At 41.1% G+C, this 22210-nt stretch overlaps 2 protein-coding genes across 2 annotated transcripts; both read left to right on the top strand.

Moving 5' to 3' along the window:
• Positions 1-1007: 1007 nt before the first annotated feature.
• On the top strand, positions 1008-5365 carry LOC115590379 (gastrula zinc finger protein XlCGF8.2DB-like). Its single transcript, XM_030431735.1, has 4 exons — positions 1008-1034; positions 1153-1233; positions 1374-1500; positions 3084-5365. The coding sequence occupies exons 1-4, from the start codon at positions 1008-1010 to the stop codon at positions 3914-3916; spliced, it is 1068 nt and encodes a 355-aa protein (XP_030287595.1). The 3' UTR covers positions 3917-5365.
• Positions 5366-7948: 2583 nt separating this feature from the next.
• On the top strand, positions 7949-20323 carry LOC115590011 (uncharacterized). The gene is made up of 5 exons (XM_030431249.1): positions 7949-8261; positions 8393-8491; positions 8680-9006; positions 18184-18513; positions 19718-20323. The coding sequence occupies exons 1-5, from the start codon at positions 7991-7993 to the stop codon at positions 19780-19782; spliced, it is 1092 nt and encodes a 363-aa protein (XP_030287109.1). The 5' UTR covers positions 7949-7990; the 3' UTR covers positions 19783-20323.
• Positions 20324-22210: the final 1887 nt, after the last annotated feature.

Raw genomic sequence — 22210 nt, 5'->3', positions numbered from 1 at the left:
ACTGTGTCCAGATTCTGTTTGAGTGAGACACATCTCTTTGAATTGGACTTTAGTGCTTTTTCTACTTTCAGTTCGTATTCTGTTGGGAAATCAACATTTTTATCAATAGTTTATTTTAGATATAACTTCAGACATATTATTAGTTTAGATATAACTTTAGATATATGTTATTAGTTTAGATATAACTTGTTTACATGTATATTCAGTGTTTTTAGTCAGTAGCTTCCAGGTCATGTGACCCATTAACTCAAAGTCCACCCTGAAATGTCTCCCTATAGGTGAGATCAACACATCCAGGTACTTTGCACTTGTGTCACCTTCCAGTCACAAAAACAATCCTTCTGATTTGAGAAAAACAAACTGTGGTTACAACTTTACAAAGACTGTTTTTAGATTCACTTCCATTTACAGACACAATCGCTCACATGTCATTCACTCAGTGACATCATGAACTGACCTGAGGTCAGGTATTTGACCCAGACGTCACGTATTGACTGGCCGGGTCTCACCACTTTCTGCAGGACCTCCTGGTCTGAGGCGTTACAGTTCTCAGAGCAGCTGGAGCTGCAGCCAGTCGTCTATGTAGAGACGAGTGTGAGTGAGCTGCTTCCTCCTGAAGTCCACAATGATCTCTGATGTGTTGTCCACATTCAGGTCCAGATTGTTGAGGCAACACCAGTCAACCAGACGCTTCACCTGCTCTCTGTACTCCAGCTGTTCTTTGACCCTGATGAGGCCCACACTGTTGTGTGGCCCGTGTACTTTATGATGTGATTTGTACTGAACCTTGCAGAACCGTCGTGGGTCATCAGGGTGAAGAGCAGTGGGCTCAGGCTCAAATGTAGTGCTCAGGATATGGTAGCTTCAGTGGAGCAGGTGGACCAGTAAGCAAAGTGGAGCAGGTGGAGTGATGGAGGTGGCACTGAGACTATGTGGTCCTCCACCAGCTCGGGTCTAAGTTGTACAGTACGGTAGTTTTTAAGTGACAGTGGGTTTTTGGTACCGGGATGATGGTGGCTTTCTTGAAGCAGGAGGTAACGATCTTCTGGCTCAGGGAGGAGTTAAATCATCTGTGAGGACACGAGTCAGTTGGTCCGTCCGCTCTTTAAGCACATGGTCAGGTATATTGTCAGGACCTGCAGCTTTCTGTAGGTCGACTCTCCTCAGTGTCCAATGGACATCAGCTGGGTTGAGACTGAGAACCTGGTCATCCTGGTGAAGGGGGCTTTAATGGTGGGTGTTTTATTTAGTGCATCAAACTGTCCAAAGTAGTTATTGAGGTCATTTAGGAAGTCCGTGTTGCTGTCACAGTGGAGGGAGTGGGCCTGTAGTCATGTTTTTCATACCCTGCAACAATCGTCTGGTGTCCCTAGAGTCATGGAAGTGACTCTGGATCTTTGACTGTCAGCCTGCTTTGCATTCCTGATCGCTCAGTTCAGGTTGAGGTTGATTATTCAAAGCAGTCCTACAACACACTTATGCCCAGTCAGAGGAGCCCAGGTGGGGCGGCAGACTGCTTTAAAAGCCCCCTTGATGTTAGTGTACTGATGGTGTAGTGTGTAAACTCCCCGAGTCACAGAGTCCTCATGTTGGTGATAACCAGGGAGAACCTTCTTCATGTTGGCCTGGTTGAAGTCTGCAGCAACAGAGACCTCTCCAACAGGATGTGTGGACTGTAGCTCACTGATGGAGCAGTACTGAGTGTTCAAGACCTCCTCAGTGTCTTCACTGGGGAAATGTATACTGCCATGATGACATCACAGTACATTCCCTGGGTATGTAGAGAGGGTGACATATAACAGTCAGGAGAGCAGTGACTAGAGACTATTGTGGGATTTGTACCAGTAGTTATTATGTATATTCACTCCACCAGCCCGAGTTTTACCCCTGAGAGTTCAGCTCCTGACCGCCCAGAATGATGTTAGCACCTCCAGGTAAATGGTGTCCGGGACGGTTGAGTTCAGCCAAGTCTCAGTGAAAATCAGGGCTCAACAGTCTCTACTGTCCCTCCTGGAGGCTAATTTCCAGCCTCAGGTAGCATGAATTCAGACTTTTTACAAGGCGATATTATGTTGTTATTTCGGTGTCCTTTTGATTTATTGATTGCGGTCAAATCACAGAGGAATCTCTTTGTTTTGGGTCCACATCAATGTGGCAAGACAGATCTATTGTTTTTAACACATCTGTTGAGAAGCGGCCACTCAGTGGAGACAGATGGACAGATGCTATGCAGCTGAGAACTGGGCACCTGTTAGCTTCAGGTAGCACTGGAAGCTGCAGACTTTGGCTGGGTGCCACGTGTTTATGGTTATTTCTATTCATGTTGCGTCAAAATGTAGGTGCAGAAAATCATAAGCAAGAATTTTGAATCAATATTTAACCTGTGATTGTATTGTCGTTGATTTCTTTTTATTTTCAGAGACAAATGTAGAATTTTTAGAATTACATTTCCAGCACAATATTACATATATTCACACTGTTTGAATTCATAAAGATTTTTCATTTCTCATGATGTTCAGTGGAACAATGTGGGGTTACCTGTCCGCTCCAGTATTTGGCTAAATTCAAACCATATTTGAAAATTTTTCTGTCGGCCTAACATTTGTCTTTTTGTCTACTGTGTCCTGCAGATGTCCAGAGGCTGTTGTTTGGTCAGAAAAAGGTTTCCCCCAAGCAGCAGGAGTGGAGCTCCAGTCTGGACCAGCAGGAGCCCCCACACATTAAAGATGAACAGGAGGAACTGTGGACTAATCAGGAGGAAGCTGATATCACTGAGTTCACATTCACTCTTGTTCCTGTGAAGCATGAAGATGATGATGAAGTGAAACCTCAGTCCTCGCAGACTCATCAAAGACAAACTGAACAAATGGAAGCAGAATCTGACGGACAGGACTGTGGTGGACCAGAACCAGCCAGGAACTCAGTTCCAGATAGACATTTACAGTCAGGAACTGAAGACAGGACAGGAGACTTTCCTGAACCTGAAGCTGAAGACTCTTCTGAATCTGAGGCTGAAGACTCTCCTGAATCTGAGGCTGAAGACTCTCCTGAATCTCAGGCTGAAGACTCTCCTGAACCTGAAGCTGAAAACTCTCCTGAATCTCAGGCTGAAGACTCTCCTGAACCTGAAGCTGAAGACTCTCCTGAATCTCAGGCTGAAGACTCTCCTGGACTTGAGACAGAAGACTCTCCTGAACCTGAAGCTGAAGACAATTATGATGTTTGGAGTGAGACCAAAGAACCTCAGTCATTTAGTTGTTGTGAATGTGGTAAAAGATTCAACTACCAGTGCCATCTCGACAGACACAGAAGGATTCACACAGGAGAGAAACCGTTTAGTTGTCGTGAATGTTGTAAAAGATTCACCCAACAGCAAAATCTTATCAGACACACGATGATTCACACAGGAGAGAAACCATATAGCTGTCTTGAATGTGGTAAAAGATTCACTCAACAGCAAAATCTTATCAGACACACAAAGATTCACACAGGAGAGAAACCGTTCAGTTGTGGTGAATGTGGTAAAAGATTCAGCCAAAAGCAAGATCTTATCAGACACAGGAGGATTCACACAGGAGAGAAACCATATAGTTGTGGTGAATGTTGTCAAAGGTTCAACTACCCGGGTGATCTTAAGAGACACAGAAGGACTCACTCAGGAGAGAAACCATTTAGTTGTTGTGAATGTGGTAAAAGATTCAGCACACAGCCAACTCTTATCAGACACATGAGGATTCACACAGGAGAGAAACCATTTAGTTGTGGTGAATGTTGTCAAAAATTCAACTTCCAGGGCGATCTTCAGAGACACAGAAAGATTCACACGGGAGAGAAACCATTTAGTTGTGGTGAATGTGGTAAAAGATTTACCCGACAGCAAAATCTTATCTCCCACACAAAGATTCACACAGGATAGACATCATCAAAGTTGTTGTGAATGTTGTTAAAGATTCAGCTGACAGCAAAATCGTATCACACACATCAGGATTCACACAGGAGAAAAAACATTTTCTTGCTCTGAATGTGGTAAATAATTAAATAATACATTTAGACATAAGAGAAGTATAACCTGACACATGGCTGTGCACACAGGAGAGAAACTCTTCTGTTGCAGCGATTGTAAGAAAACATTCAGCCCACGTGGCACGTTAAATAAACACAAGTGTGATTGTTGTAACACGTCACAGCTTCATCATAACCAAACTTAGAGGTTCAGCTGAACAGATGGACATGGAACTGAAAGTGGGAAGTCTGAAACAAGACTCGGAAAGTATTCAACCAAACTGTGTGAGTTAAATGTTAAATGTTCTCACGGTTATTTTTTTGTTGTTTTCAGTGTTTGAGTTGTTGAGGAAACTGAATGTGTTCTATTTAAATATGTTAAATTTGTTATCTGTCTTTGTTTAATCAACAAACACTGTGATGATTCGATCCCATCCTCAGACCTCTGAACTCTTCTTCTATCCTGTCTTTCCAGCAGAGGTTTCAGGGACTCTGTGTGTCTGTTGTCAGATCAGTGAGCGTCCTATTCATAACACCAGTGTTGTGTCGACAGTTTGTCTAATAAAGAATTTACAAACAACAGAATGTCTTTCTGGTGTTTATTCAATGATTTGTTAGCAGACACAATACAGAGTGTTTTTCTGTAAGGAGAGTTTACTTGTCTGAGCTTTTGTGAAGTTTAAGGGGAATTCTGGATCTTTTTAACCTGGACCTATATTTACATGTTTGATATGCAAATGATTTATACTTCATGAATGTTTTGGATCCGTCCAGTTGATCTCCTCAGCTGGCAGCCATGACACAACTGCAACATGATCCTTATGGGCAACTCTGACCGTCAAACTTCAGTCCACTAGAAGTGTTTTTGTCTCTGACAGGCTGAGGTTGTTATTCTCAGAGTCTGACAGAAAATATTCCTACAGAGACCGATTTATTAAATAATAAGATTAGTTTTGTATCCAGAAACACAAGTCCTGTTCAAGAAGTCTGAAATCTGGTGAGAGGTCACCTTTTGATCCTCAGAATTAGTTTAATATTGAGACATGACTTTGGAAATCCTCGTGGTAAACTCAAAACTCTTCTCTCCAACTTTTGGTAACAAAACTGATCTTATTATTTAACAGAACAGTCTCTCTGTGTGGAAACCATGTCTGTAATGATGTCAGACTCTTACTGGTAGATTCCACTGAGCACATCTGCACTTCCTGAAGACGATGTTTGTGTTTAAAGAAGCTATTTGTAGTTTCAGCCACCTGCTTCCAGTCAGTTCAAACTCTTTTTTATTTATTTTATATGTTTAATTTATTTCTTTGCAGATTCTGTGTTGCAAGTTTTTAAAACCTCAGTCTGACCCTGAAAGACCCCAAAGAGAAACAGAACATTTAACATTTAGATTTAGATTTTTTATTTAGTTTTAATATTGAAATTGTATTTTTTACAAGAGAACTAAATATCACAAAGTTCACAAATATTGCTGTAAATCTGGTCAAAAGTAACATTTAAAAAAAAAATCACGTGTTTTTTAAACATGGTTTGTTGCGAAAAGTAGTTGTTTATTTTAGCATGTGCAACTTTACAACCGGTGCCCCGTAAAAATATAGCAGTAAAATTATTAATATGTTACTAAATCCTGTTGGGGTGATTTATTTTACACAACTTGAGGTCATTATTTTGGTAATTTGGAAGTAATTATAAGTTGTTGTCAACCTGTAAAATACACGACTCAACATCAGTTAGGGATATGAGTGTGTGTGTGTGTGTGTGTGTAATAACAGTCAAATAAAATGTGTGAAATTATTTTGTGGGAGCAAAAATATTCAAAATATTCAGATATGTCACAAAATAAAGAAAATAAACACTAAAACACAAATTTTCCCTCATTAATTATAGGTAGTGTATCAACAGGTCCAGAACTTTAATGGTAGGTAGGTGAGCAATTGTGATGTTTTGTATGTATAACCAGTTTGTTATGAAATGACTTCCAAATTACTACAATAATGACCTCAAAATGTATAAAAAGGAGTGTAAAGTGTTGCTGAAATTAGAAAATAGAATAAAATTGTCACTAAATAAGAGAGTTTCCACTGGACTGAGTCTGTTCATGAACAAGCTGAATGAAGCCAGAAATATCAAGAAGTCCCAGAAAAGCTTCACTTGGAGGGTCAGAAGGCTTCAGAAGGCTTTTTAAATGGAGATAAAATCCCCAATAACTAGGATCTGATGTGAACGAGTCACAAGATCTGCAAGAGATTCAGAGAACTCTTCTAGTAACTGGCAGTCAGAGGTCTGTAGATGACCACCAGGTGAAAGCCTGTTCCCTGGACGAGGACGTTACTACTTGATGAAGATGGTTTAAAACCAGAGCCTCAAATGAAAACAATGTGATGGTCGTACCTTGAGCTCCACTGAACGGCCATTCAGATCATTTAGGAACTGGAACAAGGAGCCTTTTAGTGATAGTATGTGTTGGCTGCCTGTGCAGGAGGGATGACGGGATGCAGTAGTGATTAGCTTTGGTGTTTTATTATGTCAGACTGTGTAAGGTAGGAACATATTAGTCATTTTAGTGCTTTATTACTGATATTTTGATCAACTGATATTATATTATATTTATAGGCTGTACGTGGAAATATATGCATCATTAGTTTCATGTGTACTTTTGATACTTTTGTTTGTTTCGTATCAGATTCTTCAAACTTTTAATAAAGAACTATTCATACTGGTGACTTTCACTTTTACCAGAGTAATATTTCACCTCCATATCTTTACTTTTACTCCAGTATGGCTTGTGTGTACTTTTACTAACACCGACTGTTCAGATAAAACGTGTCGACTCGTGTGTTTAATGACATAAATCTGTGTGTTCTGTTTCTGTCGTCACATTCGATGTTTCCTTCAGGTGAAGCAGAGTGAAGAGAAACAGCTGGTGTTGCTCTGTCTGCTGTTTTCCTGAACGCTTCTCTTCTCTGCAGATGATGAAGACGTTTGGTTCTTGTACAGAGAATCAGCAGGACAGAAGGTTCAGCTTCCTGTCCGTCAGTCTGAGGCTGCTTCATGCTCACACAAACTGGACCAACAGCTCTGAAAAGTATGAGGAAACTGAAGCTACTCCTCTTTCCTCAGAAGTGATCTGGGACAGTCACACACACACACGTCTGTGTGAGATATGAAAGATAATATCCACAAATGTGACAAGACATGTTGGTAACTTCTTGGAAATGTTTGTTCACATTCCAGCAGCTGCTTCACTGTGAACAGCTCAAAGTGAAAGTCGAGTTCAGTCCTGGTGTCAGTGGACGGTCAGCAGCAGCAAAGTGACGACTGGCTGTGAACTGATGTCCTCCATGTGTTTCTGAAGTGAAGCTCAGTAAAGAGGACTTTGTGCTTGTTGTAGTTGTGACAGGAAGATGAAGATGTTTGTGGTGTTTGTGATCCTCGTGCACGGTAAGATAACCTTCCTCCCTCTGATCTGATCGTCACCTCGGTCCAACGTCATGTCTTTAATGTGGATCTGTGTCATCTTCACTTCATCAGTGTGTTTCATCTGCAGGACCATGTTTTCTTCACAGAAACACATGAAGAACAGATTAAAGGCAGCAGATGTTCACTGTGTCTTTAAACCCTGATGAATGTAGAAGACTGTACAGTCACACTGTCCTCACTTCTGTTCTTCAGGATTAGATCCCTGCAGCTCGCTCACATTCTGATGGCTTCTGTTCACAAACGTAATAATGATGCTTTGCCGACAGCAGTGTCACATGTGGATGTAAATGTTGGCCTTCATTCACACAGAGTCTGAGTTGAGCTTTAGCAGCACAGTTTACAGGCTGCACACACTGCAGAGGACCACATTCACTCATGACATGAAATAAGGCTGCTGTCATTGACCCTCTTTGTCTGTGTGACCTCACAGTTTCCCAGCATGCCTCAGCTGTGGAGCTGTATGACTGGGACCCGTTTGTCCTGCTGCCTTGTGATTTTGACACTGATGACACTCTCAGTGGTGTGGAGCCGCTACGATCTCAATCCTTCAACTGTCCACCAGTGTCAGCAGGAAGGTGACGAACTTAAAGACCAAAACCAGCTTTACAGCGGCCGAACATCCATGAAGACTGACGCTTTGGAAACTGGAGACCTCAGCCTCAATCTGACAAAACTCCACCTCTCTGACAGCGGCTCCTACACCTGCACCGTCAGATGGTTCAGAGGGGGGAAACACAGAGAACTGAGAGTGACGGACGTACAGCTGCAGGTCAAAGGTCAGCAACTAACCCTAAAACCTCCTGTAGATACAGATCAGAGGTCAGAGGTCAGCAACTAACCCTAAAACCTCCTGTAGATACAGATCAGAGGTCAGAGGTCATGTTCTTTATGTTTCTGGTTCCCACAGAACGATTCCCATCCTGGGCCAAAGCTCTCCTGGTTCTCCTGGTTCTTGGACTTCTTGTTGGAGCTCTTTTAGTAAATTTTAGGCAGTATTTCATGTCAGGTATGTCACTACTACTACACTACCCATCATGCACCTGGGCAGCATCTTTACTCTAGTAGCCCCCTGACTGTTGACACAGACAGTGAGGTCTGGGATTATAAAAGAAGGAAAAGACAGTGAGGTCATGTTACCATCACAGTTCCTGCTGCTGTCTGTACAGCTAATGTTGTGGTTTGTTGTCCTCTCAGTCTACCAGGTGGAGGTGGATTCAGGGGTGAAGTCTGTCCAGCTGCCCTGCAAAACCATAGTTCACCTGCAGAAAGACGCTAAAGTTGAGTGGAGGGACGGAGACAACTGGAAGGTCCATGTGTATCAGAACGGTTCTGACCAGCCTGAAGAACAGCACAGATATTACAGAGGTCGAACAGAGATGAAGAGAAACCTGCTGGAACCTGGAGACCTCAGTCTGACCCTGAAATACCTCACAGACTATGACAGAGACACCTACACCTGCACCGCCTACAACAGGAAGGAACACATCCTGATGAAGAAACAAGTGGTGCTGAAGGTCAAAGGTCAGTTCTCTCTCTCTGTTTCTCTCTTAGTGAGTGTGGGTGTGCATTTCAGTGAGCGAGTGTGTTTCTATCTTTTGTGTGTCTGTGTGTTAGATTTATTTCTGCAGTAGTATTCTGTGCTGTAGTTTTAGTGGATCAGTATCAATCGTCCTCAGCTGGAGACGCTCACACACAGACACAGAGTCAAACTCTGTCCAACTGTTAATTGCTCTGTGGAGGATTGCAGTCCAGCAATCAGAGAAAAAGTCGGTTATGACGGTATAAAGTCCAAGTCTAGGATGAACAATGGAGTTGTTATTTTTCTGGACAGTATTGATAAAGTCAGCACGGTTGTTGAACGAGGTGTAGTGATCCAGGACACCTTTGTTCAGGTGGTACCGCTGGTTCATTCAGCCAGAAACATCATTCTGTCCAGAGTTCCTCCGTTCATTAGTAATGAAATGTTGCAGAGAGAACTGGAGAGACACGGACAGTTAATGTCTCCAGTCAAACTGATTCCTCTGGGCTGTAAACCTCCACACCTGAGACATGTTGTCTCCTTCAGAAGGCAGGTCTTCATGGTTCTGAACAACACTGAGGAGTTCAACTGGATGTTGAAGTTCACAGTGGAGGATTTTGATGATACTGTTTATGTGTCTTCTGAGAGGATGAAATGTTTTGGATGAAAGAGTCAAATAGTTACTTCTTCTTTTTCCTGCTTTGTTCACTCTGTTTTGTTTTACACCTTGTTTCTCTGCTATGGGAGACATAAGAACAGGCAGCTTGAATATAAATGGAGCAAAGGATGATGGGAAAAGGGCGTCTCTTGTCAAGCTGTGTTCTCTCAACAAGCTGGATGTTATTTTGGTACAGAGACACACAGTACTGCTGATAACCAGACTGACTGGAGGACAGAGTGGACTGCTGAAACCTTCTTCAGTCACAAACCAGTAACAGTTGTGGGGCTGGACTTGTTGTTTCCACAAACTTTCTTCCTCAGTCTGTAGAAAGTGAAGAAGTTATTAAAGGCCGTCTGTTCAAAGTGAGAGCAGTGTGTGAAGACGTAAAGATGGTGTTTATTAATATTGATGCTCCGGCTGTGGGAGTGGAGAGAGTGGTGTTTCTACATGTTTTAAATGAAGTGATTGATAAATGTAATAATGAGGAATATGTATTTATGGGTGGAGGTTGTAACAGTACTGAGGACAGCAGGTCAGACAGGAACCATGCAGAGCCTCACGCTGCCTCTCACACTCGTCTGCTTCACTTCATGGAGGCTCAGGAGTTGTGTGATGTGTGGAGAGACAAAACACCTGGACACAAAGAACAAGTGGTTCTATATTGAACCTTTAAGGGTTCTATAGCTTGGTACGTATTTGGCACCCTCAAATGGTTCTATATAACACCGCTTCAGAGGGTTCATTTAAAAGAATCCTTGGGGTTCTTTGTGGCTAGAGAAAATGGTTCAATATAGAACCTTTTAAAGTTTCAATAAATATCCCAAACCTTTTATTCCCTTACTGCTTTGGTTGGCCACATTTTTGTTAAATAATTCTACAGAATTACCATGATATGAAGTTAATTGACTACTACTACTACTATTACTACTATTACTACTAATTTAAATAAAATAACCAATAATCTTTAATATTTAAAACCTAAATAACATACAGTCAGTCCTTTTCCACTACCAACCTATTGCACATTGAAGAAAAAAGAGAAAGATGGTTTCAAATTGACTGTATTGAACATCAAAAAGTAGTTGCACCATATAAAAACAATACAAAACACAACATGAATCGTAGGTTACATTACAAGATATAAAATATTACAGTGATAAACCAGGCAAAATCACATAACAGCTGCTGAAATAGAGTCAATGAGTGCATCAATTCAGCTTTTACACAACTTTCTTGGTGAGAACTGCTCCACTTTAAACTGACACTTAAAAGCTTAAATTCCCCAAAATAAAGATTTTTACTAGAAGGAAAAATATCCAACAAAAACTGATTCTGCAAAAAAGTTGTATAATTTAATATGGGATTTTAACAAGTCTAAGTACCATGCACACAGTAATTAAAATATATTAGCAACACATGCTCCAAAATACAATTTCAATTTCAGTTAAAATAGATTAGATAGATAGATTTAAATATTAAAATATCACTGGGCAATCCTCATACATTTGGAATTACCAATAAATGTTACTGAATAATAGTGACGGGTTAAATGCAAGCAGCAAAAACAAAAGAACAGTCGGTAAGATTTTAATCTCAGCAAAGACTTTGTTGAAAACAACTATCAATTTCATCATTCACTGTGAAAGCTGATGTACATTTTGAGAAGTGGAATAGACACTCTTTTCTTACCATTTCTTAGTTTGAACAAATAATGTTCTACAAATGACAGTGGTGTTTCATCTGTTCAGCCGAGTCGCTCTCTCTCAGGTCTGTGATTCTCAGAGTGCAGTCGTTGTTACCACAGTTATACTGCACACAACTTAAATACCTCAGTTCATTTTTCAGATCCACATAATTCTCATTCTGCACTGTCCTGAACCAAAATCTATTCTCAACTCTCTTTACAGAGGATGGGTATCTGTAGCTGCAGCTAATGTCCACTGTTGATCCTTTTAAGGCACAGATCTCAGTAGAGCTGTAAGTGACTCCATTTCCATTGCTCTTGTACCAGGTACAAGTAGCTGCTGGGTTAGCATCACTGCTACAGGTCAGAGTCATTGAACTGCCCTCCACTATCTCAGCAGAAGGACTCACTGACACAGAGGGAAGCTTTGGAGCATCTGGAGGAGATATTACATTTAATTTTAAAATTGAAGATGAGTTTCAGATGAATAACAGATGAAACACAATGAGGAAACATGAGTTATAAAGTAGGTGATGCAGTTTGATTCAACCCTTTGAAACATATATTAAATATAACTACTGGCTGTGTTGGCTTTAGGGATCCACATGAGGCACATTTGAGAATAAACTAAAGCTAGTTCATCTCACTTTTGATTCAAATTAAAAACACAGAGCACACAAAGACTCAAAATGTCTCATAGTTCATCAGTGCTGAAGGAAGCAGATCTGTAGGAGCACTGCATGAAGCAGTGTCCCACTTTACATGAAAACACTGAACACCTTCAGTTAAAGTGTGGAGAGAGTCCAGGAAATACAGTTTCCAGGGGAAAAAGACAAGAAGAAAGTTTCTGTTACTTCATACTTATCATATAACGTTGCATTACACTGCACTTTGTGTATTGTGAGACTACATGAAGCTGGTAATACTTGCAGTCGTTTTTACAGCGCTGATTTAACCACTTCAACCAGTAACGGTCACTGTACCTCTCACAACACCTACGGGAGTTGCTCCTGTGCTAACAAAAGTGTCACAATAACAATGACGTTGGTGTTTCAAATGGTTAGCTCGTCACACTATAACACAAACAAACTCACAGATCGACGCAGCTCCTGTATTCTGAGAGGTTAAATTACTGTTTTGTCAGTGGAGTCTGGTGGCTAACGTTGGGTTAGCTAGGTTAGCTACCTAACAACTAACTAGGCTAACTGTTATGGTAACGTTAGTTCACAATAAGCCACGGTAACGTAACATGTAACCTTATCCGCACTTGCCACTTACCCGGTTTAAACACCATGATGAAAACAGATAGCATTTATAAACAGGTATTATGCATGTTTCTAAGTCTGTCGGACCTTTTAGTTTGTTGGAAACTGTAACGGCAGAAAACGAACGCTCAGTCTCCAGACAGCCGTTGGCATGAACGGTCCTCGCTCGTGCACATTCAGTGAAGACGGTGCTGCTGGTCACAGTCAAAAGACCGCGAGACTGTGTGATCCTCCATGAACACACCTGCCGACTGAAGAGCAGGTGGCTGCTAGATGCACCTGTATGTTTCTGTGGGCTCCGCCTCCTCCACTTTGAGATATATATACTGAATGAATGATACAGTCTCATGTCGGATTTACCGTAAATATGAAATGCCAACGAGGAGAATGTAGCTGCAGAGAATCAGCAAATGATGAAAATGATTTTGTAATTAAAAGATATGAAGTGGGCGAGTGATTAATTCAGTAGTCTATAGGCCTACACGTTTAGCATACATAACATAGTTTATATTATAGGCCTATATATATATAACACACACACAAACTCTCTCTCTCTCTCACACACACACACACACACACACTCTCTCTCTCTCACACACACATATAATATTGTTATTATATACTTTTCGATTATGGACAGAATGTGCACACAGCTGTTGAAGAGATCATAAAAAGTCCATTCTTTAGTTAAATTGTAGGGGTAAAAACATACAAAATAACACAATGAAAACACATATAGGCTGTGTATATGTAGCCTATAGGCTACTTATAGCCTATATATAGCAGTTATAGTAAATACATTGCTGTATATATTATATATATAGCATATTGTTACTTATTTGCAGGGCTTTATTATTCATTCATTTATTTATCGTCTGAAACAAGATCTCAATTATTCCATTGCCAGTCTCTTGTTTTTCATTAAGCACATAAATTTAAGCACATTTTTACAGAAATGTGATAGAACCTTTTTAGACAGACGGTTCTTTGATAGAGGATATAGAACCTTAGGATTCGATATAGAACGTTGATGAACCCTTTTTTTAAGAGTGTGTGTAACCGGGTCAACCTGTGAGATCAATGAAATATGTATATAATTACACAAAATCTGCTACTGCCTGACAAGAAAATGCCTCCAAATCCAGTGCGTGTGTGTAGCTCAGAGCTCCTCCTTTTTGATTTCTTCTTCTGTGGTCCCCACTATAAATGCTTCCTGCGCCCCCCACCTTTGCCCTTTTGTACAATTTTCCTGCGGGAGAGGTGGGTGACCTTATTTCATTCAGTTGATAATCCTGAACCATCCTAATGTTTCTCTTTGTTTATTATATGTATTTCTGGTCTCAATGTTATTGTCATGTCTGTTCCTGTCTAATAATGTATACATGTTAACAGAGTTGCATTTTAAAATAGTGGTTTTAACAGTTGAAAATCGCTAGCTTGACTCTATGACAAACCAAACTAACTTCCGGGTTTGTCGATATCTTTATCTGCATTTTATTTGTATAGGAGCTCGAGTGGACAGTACGATTTACATGGAGGTTCTGCTTGTTATCTATTTTGTCAGAATAAACGGAGATTGTCTCCAAAGAGGTCCCGGCAACAGCATCATTCAAACCAACACAACGCAGAAGCACACCGGTCACATGTGGACACACCTGAACATAACTCACTGTCTGTGGCCAGGCTGGATGGCTTTATTGTTTTAAACATCATTTTAATGTGTTTAAAAGTTTTGTTATCAGCCCTGTTGGCTTCTCTGATCACTCACTTGTGACAGCTTCTGTTTTTATAACATGTAAAACCAACAGTGCCTGTTGGCATTTTAACACGGCCTGACTAGAGGAGAAAACTGCAAAGAAACACCAAAGTATGAAATCTGAGTTTGTGTCTTTACAACAGTGGTGGGATTTTAGAAAAGTCCAAATCAGGAAACTGTCAGCAGAACACTCAGAATGTCACAAAGACCTGATAAGTTCAGTAAAAGCTCTGGAGTCTGAAGGAGGAACTCTGAGACCAGCTGAGGGGTCGAACTGGGACTGATTACCAGGGTACAGTGGTGGAGGGGCCTCGAAAGGCCTGAAATAAAAATGTTGTTTTTACTGTTAAAGCAATACATAATTGGAACTCACTTCCCACCCATATCAAAGATACACATACATACTCCACTTTTACAGCCAAGTTAAAAACATGGCTAGTCGACAGTTACACCTGCACACATTAACATATGGCTGTGAGTTATCTGCGTCATGGATGCTGCATGTCTACAGTGTGTGATGTCTGTCTGCACTCCTGAATGTGATTGTATGTGCTGATGTGTGCTTATATTTTGTGCTGTTTCTGTATGCTTTGATTATGTGTTGTCTTTGCATGATTGTACTGATGTTTCACTGTTTTCTCTTATCTTATCTTATCTTATCCTTTCTTATCTTATCTTATCTTATCATCATTATTGATTTATCTTGTATCCTAGCTATCCTAATGCTCTCTTTTTAATCAGTGTGCTGTAATATATTGTTTTTGTTTGTTTTTTTTTGTTTTTTTGTTTTGTTTTTTAGGGTGCCTATTGTCATCTGGCCGGGGACTACAGCAGGATATTAGCCATGTTGGCTAAAGCTGCCCTTTTTTACTGTTGTTGATGCAGTTAATTAATTGGGATTGTCTTCGATATAATAAACTAATAAACTAAACTAAACTAAACTAAACTTTATATTTTATTTCTAAAGCCCTATTCACATGGGACTAGTATTACCTGGGGACCTCGAGTGATTTAGAAATTATCTCATCACGTCTTTGTTTCGTGCAGTTCATTCACACAGGATAAGCGAAGTCTGTGTTTTAACTCTAATATACTGACATTATCTCCCGGATCGATCGTACCGGAGCCCTAATATAATAACTGGTGAGCCTGTTGAAACATAGAAAAATGTTCTTTACCGCATGCTGCCATGCATGTAATCCATCTAATCATCTTTTGAGATTTTTTGTTGAGCCTCCTGAATTTGCACCCAAAATACTGTCAAAACTTTCATTTATAATTCACAACACAGCCTCCATAATTCTCGACCGGGAAAAAGGCAGAAAAAGGTGGAAAACACCAAAAACCTTAAGAAATACAAAAATCGACCCCAAATCACAGAGATGCCGATTCACATAGGACTAATATCATCACATGACCTCTGTGGTTGGCAGGTAGTTTGTGGTGGAATTTTTACTTTACAAATTACGGACGTGGCAGATTCACACAGGATTAAGATCACAGACGACCTCCACAATTATTACAGATTACTGGAGGTCCCCAGGTTATACTAGTCCTGTGTGAATAGGGCTTAAGTAATTAGTGTCATAACTAACTTAAAACTGGCAGAATAAATCAGATGAGAGACTTTACTCTGTATAAATAAAGAGTGGAGGCTGTCTGATGCCCCTCTCACCCCTCACAGTACAGAATGGTTCATTCCAAACAGCTTAACAGTGGAGTGGCTGCTGCTCATCAACATGTCTTTACCCAAGAAAATAAAACCAGGGAGCCTTAAAGGAAAGGAAAAGGCAGAAAGGAAAGAAAGCAAGGAGAGGAAGACAACTCCTCACACATTTCTTTGTAAAGAAAGGTGAGCACAGTTCACAGCTAACACAGTTTAAGAACAGTTAAAGCTGATAATAATGTCAGCAGCTGTAAAGATTGAAGGCAGTCAGACAGCATGAATCTAGTTTCTCAGTTTGAGCAGCAGCAGGTTCCTCATCCTCATCTCATCCTCATTAAGTGCTGACTCAAAGTTATTATTACAAGTCATCATTTCACATTCAGGTGAAAACAGTTCAAATGTGGAGCGATATTTAGCTCCTTTCCCTGTAAGACAGCAGGACACGTTTGGTATCAGAGGATTCATTTCAGTTTGAAGATTTCTATGATGCTTATGGCTTAAAATCATCTTAAAAACTGTTAATGTAATGTTAATGCCAGATGATCCTCCATCATTTTCAGAGGGTTAAAAGAAAGCCAAGAACTGAGGTGGAGAATAATTCCAACTTTAAGATCCTGGTGATCAATGAGGCAGAGTTTAATTAAAATAAACATGTTGTTCTGTTAAATGATGTTAGAAAACAGACCTACCATGAGACTGCAGTTTAATTTCTGGACTATTCAAACAAGACAAGTTCATTTAAAGATATCATGTTACCTTGTTTGTTTCACTGTGTTACTATTACTGCTGCATTCTAGTCGCATTTAATTCTTCTCTTTATAAAAATAATATTTAGTCTAACAGATACTGAGAAGCTGTCAGTGTTGGTGGAGTGGAGAAGAAGCTCAGTGTGTCTGGAGGGTTGATCTGGAAGACGGGGCCTGAAATACTGAGGAGTGTTTTTAGGTGATCCTTCATTTGTTCTTCATAACTGGGAGAATGTTAAAGGTCGTCTAGCGAGGTGGAAGTGGATTAAAACAAAAATGTCCTACAGAGGTCGAGTGCTCGTCACCAACAATTTAGTATGGTCCACTTTATGACATCACCTGTCATGTGTTGTGTTTGTCTCTGTCATTAACTCTGATGTGAGTCCTGTCTGTCCATGTTGTCTCATCCTGAGACTGTTTCTCATTGTTTCATGGAGTGTTGTCCACTGCTGCCTCTGTTTGTGATGTTGGAACATGTTTTCAGACTATTTGAGGAGTTTGTTTGAAGCAGAAGTTCATTCTGGGCTACAGGTCCTCTCAGAGAAATAAAGACAAATGGCAGCTTCTTAATTTCATTGTGTGGAGGACAAAGATGTTGGTGTATCTGAGCAGAAGAAACAGAACAGAGACAGCTGTGGATGATGATGCTGTTTTACTGTTTGTAAAAATGTTGAAAGCTTGTTTAAAACTAGATTTTAATGATTACAGAATGATGAAAGATGTGTAAAGTGTTCCAGTGTGTGGTGTTATAAACATGTGTTCTGTTGTGTTGTTGATGACCAGCTGTTCTTTGGACGTGACTGACATGATTTAGATTCTGTGAATCTTCATTTATTGACCGTGTTGTTTTTTGATTGACTGACATCAATCAGCTGATTGATTTCCAATCAGAGCTGACAGTATTGATCTGAATGTGATGTTTTTATTTGATCCAGAAGAAAGTTGATGGAACGAGCTGAAAGAAACAACAAATCTTTTCATCACTGAGAACAAAAAAATGCAGCTTTAATAGTTTGTATCAGTTATTGATTGATGATCAGTTCTCAGCTGATTCAACAAACCTTCACTTCCTGTTGAAGAAGTTGATGAAAGAAAATGTTAAATTTGATGTCCAGAAATGTGAAAGTGACAAAGAGAAGCAACAAACAGCAGTTGAACACTGAGATGAGACATTACTGTGAAGACCACAGGGACAAAACATCACAACACCATCAGGACTCTGATCATGTCCAACACCTTGAAAACCTGGTTTTACTTCCTGTGTTTCTGTCCCCTGTTACCTGCTGCTCTCATCTGGTTCTGTCCTTCAGCTTTCTCTACTACTTTGTAATCAGTCAATAAAGTTATTCAAAACTGCTGCTGCTGTCTGTACAGCTGATGTTGTGCTTTGTTTCCTCTCAGACTGTCAGGTGGAGGTGGAGGAGGGGGAGGAGTCTGTCCAGCTGCCCTTCAGAACTACACCTGACCTGCCTGAGGACGCTACAGTGAGGTGGGTCTATGACCCTTTAAGGACAGAGAGGACAGTCCACCTGTATGAGAACAGATCTGACCAGCCTGAGAAACAGGACCAGGATTACAAAGACCGAACAGAGATGAAGAAAGACCTGCTGAAGACTGGAGACCTCAGTCTGACCCTGAAACACCCCAAAGAGACAGACACAGGAATATACAGGTGTAGAGTCTACAACAAGGACGTGTGGAGAGGGAAAACAGTGAAGCTGAAAGTCAAAGGTCAGTATGAAGATACAGAACAGAGGTCTGTGTGTCTGTCTCTGATTGGCTGCTTGTCTCTGGTTGGCTGCTTGTCTCTGGTTGGCTGCTTGTCTCTGATTGGCTGCTTGTCTCTGGTTGGCTGATTGTCTCTGGTTGGCTGTTTGTCTCTGGTTGGCTGCTCGTCTCTGGTTGGCTGCTCGTGTCTGATTGGCTGCTTGTCTCTGGTTGGCTGCTCGTCTCTGGTTGGCTGCTCGTGTCTGATTGGCTGATCGTCTCTGGTTGGCTGCTCATCTCTGATTGGCTGCTCGTCTCTGATTGGCTGTTTGTCTCTGATTGGCTGCTTGTCTCTGATTGGTTGCTTGTCTCTGGTAGGCTGCTGGTCTCTGGTTGGTTGCTTGTTTCTGGTTGGCTGCTTGTCTCTGATTGGCTGCTTGTCTCTGATTGGCTGATTGTCTCTGGTTGGCTGCTTGTCTCTGGTTGGCTGCTTGTGTCTGATTGGCTGCTTGTCTCTGGTTGGCTGCTTGTCTCTGGTTGGCTGCTCGTGTCTGATTGGCTGATCGTCTCTGGTTGGCTGCTCGTCTCTGATTGGCTGATTGTCTCTGGTTGGTTGCTTGTCTCTGATTGGCTGCTTGTCTCTGATTGGCTGCTTTCTCTGATTGGTTGCTTGTCTCTGGTTGGCTGCTCGTCTCTGGTTGGTTGCTCGTCTCTGGTTGGCTGCTTGTCTCTGATTGGCTGCTTGTCTTTGATTGGCTGATTGTCTCTGGTTGGCTGCTTGTCTCTGGTTGGTTGCTTGTCTCTGGTTGGCTGCTTGTCTCTGGTTGGCCGCTTGTCTCTGGTTGGTTGCTTGTCTCTGGTTGGCTGCTCGTCTCTGATTGGCTGCTCGTCTCTGGTTGGCTGCTCGTCTCTGGTTGGCTGCTCGTCTCTGGTTGGCCGCTCGTCTCTGGTTGGTTGCTTGTCTCTGATTGGCTGCTTGTCTCTGGTTGGCTGCTTGTCTCTGGTTGGCCGCTTGTTTCTGGTTGGCTGCTTGTCTCTGGTTGGCTGCTTGTCTCTGGTTGGCTGTTTGTCTCTGGTTGGCTGCTTGTCTCTGGTTGGCCGCTTGTTTCTGGTTGGCTGCTAGTCTCTGGTTGACTGCTTGTCTCTGGTTGGTTGCTTGTCTCTGATTGGCTGCTTGTCTCTGATTGGCTGCTTGTCTCTGTCTAACTGTCCTCTGTCTCCTCTACAGGGAACATCAGGAACAGAAGCAGCTCCACTGATCCGATTCCTCTGATGGCTAATCAATCTGTTTGATCAGTCTGTTGGTCAATCTTTGATTATTGATCTGATGTGACTTTGGATCAGAGACTAAATGGAGGTGAAGGAGCTGATGGAGGACGGATGAAGACACAAGGACGCTTCGTCAGCTTCTTCTTCACTCTGACTCTCACACACAGTCTACACACTCACTATTGATGACTATTCATCAGTGATGAGGAGGGATGCCGTCCCCCTTGTTAGCAAAATTATCAAAAAGCATCCCCCTTGTTAACCTGATATCAGTCTCCATCCACTAGTAGCAGATAGTGTGTTACAAATCAGAAGCGGCCGCGATCAGCTCCGATGCACAGTTAAGTCAAGCCAGGCACGGATGCTTTGCGAGCCGGCTGCCTGGTTTATTTTTGACGGAAGCTGCAACAAGCTGCACAGAGCAGATCGTGCCAACTGGAAGACATAGGAAAGGCATAGAGCATCCGGTCAATTTTCAAAATAAAACACCATGTGTAGACTCCCAATTGTATAAAAACGAAATAATGACCAGATCAATAAATGTTTGCTATCAATGTTCTAAAACTAAACTGTCACTTTTTGTTTGCATTTTAAGTGTGTCTGTTCAGAACTTGGTGGCTTGTGTTATGTTGCCAATAGTCATTTTTGTGCTGGTTTGTAGTTTAACCATTAGTGAGGTAGCTGTGACATTTCCTGACACCAGCTATTTTATCCCAATTGAAAAGCACCCTGTTGGACAAACTATGTCATTACGTCAGTTTTTAATTACCCCAAGCATGTTTTTCTGCTTTATACTTTTAAAATATAAGGTTGTAAATCCTTATAAATCAGCTGAAATAAACTCAAGTCTAACGCATACAATTTAAGGGTGTATTTACTCATTACTTTAATACAGTTATAAAAAGACAGTTGTAGTAGGGAGAGAAGGAAGATAACAGGATAAAATGGAATTGTAGAATTAGAAATGAAATGTTATGGATAAGGCGTCCTGCAATGTCCATTGGGAGGTGTACATAGGTGTGTCGGGGCAGGGTGGTGCTCCCATTGGGCCATTCCCCTTGTTAAAAATTAACAAATCACCTACTGGGTAAACCTATTGTTTTAAATGGCCAAACAACCACCAAAAGCGTTATGACGCTGAGATGAAAGCAGGTTAAAAACGGTAAAAGTCCGGCGGGAAGGATCGGAGCCTCCCACTCAGCTCCACCGCTCCTCAGCTATGCTGCCATGGCCGGGCTCGGCTGCGCACTGACCGGCCGGGAGTCACTCCGTGAGTCGGTATCTGACTCACGAACACTGCTATATGAACAACAGCGATTAATTAACGTATTGTAGAGTTATGATTAGCTGTGCTTTATGTGACTTTCACCCAGCTGGAAGAAAAAATGAAAGATGAAATGAGATGGCTGGTCCCCTGTGGCAGTGTCCCTTCTGCCTTCTGTTACTTTATAGGCTACTCAAAGAGAAATGTATAGGCCAAGCAAATTAAAGGGGGTATCTATAATATCCAAAGATTTTGCATAAATAGAGAATTGTCTAAAATACCACAGTTCTGTGGTGTTGGCATGTCAAATCTGATCACTGCAGGCATCAGAGAGAGAGAGAGAGAGAGAGAGAGAGAATGTTTCTATATGTGCCTCCCTACTTTAAGCAAAGTCCTCCCATGTAAAAACAAATGTCCGAGTGAGATCATTTTGATTCAAGAACTCTTCTCATTAGTTTAAATTCACAAAGATCAGATGATAATGTTGATACCTGACACCAGCAGGGCTCTGTAAATCCCATAAAAGTCTTCAACAGCGCAGCTCCATGCGTGGTTGAGTTCTTATACACATTTTTTCCGTAAGAGGTGAGAAAGAAAATTAATCTCAGTTCTGAGTGAGAAATTGTGCTTCTGCATGTGTCCTGTTCGTGTTTTACAAATACAATTGTTAAAGCTGCTCCGTTTTTGGAACTAATTATAATATATCATAGAGATGTTCACAAGTCTTTTTTTGCAAGTCCAAGTCAAGTCTGAAGTCTTTGGTCACGAGTCCAAGTCAAGTCTCAAGCCTCTAAAAAATGAAAATCTTATGTCTCTTCTGGTTGTCATGACCCTTCTGTCATCTGTTGCTATCCGGTCTACTAAGAATACTGCACAGCTATATCTAAGAAATATAGATATACACCCTTGGATGGCCCTGGCTGTGTATCTGCACAACTGGTTTTGTTAAGAAAGAGTCAAGGCTGCTCTGTCCCTCTGCTAACATTGTTATGTGTACTAAAACACTTTAGGAACCACATGTTCTGAGAGAAGAACTGGATCTAAACGAATGATGCAGGCTATATATCAATCTTTTATTTCTGATTATGCTGTTTAAGCTTCCATTTCATATAAGATTATTACAGATTTAAAAGAGTATGTTATGTATGATTTTAACTGATGTGAATAAAGAAATGAAATGAAATGAAA

The sequence above is a fragment of the Sparus aurata genome, chromosome 10, assembly GCF_900880675.1.
Source record: "Sparus aurata chromosome 10, fSpaAur1.1, whole genome shotgun sequence".
Lineage (NCBI taxonomy): Eukaryota > Metazoa > Chordata > Actinopteri > Spariformes > Sparidae > Sparus > Sparus aurata.
The sequence above is the reverse complement of the archived record's forward strand: the minus strand, read 5'-3'. Positions and strand labels throughout refer to the sequence as shown.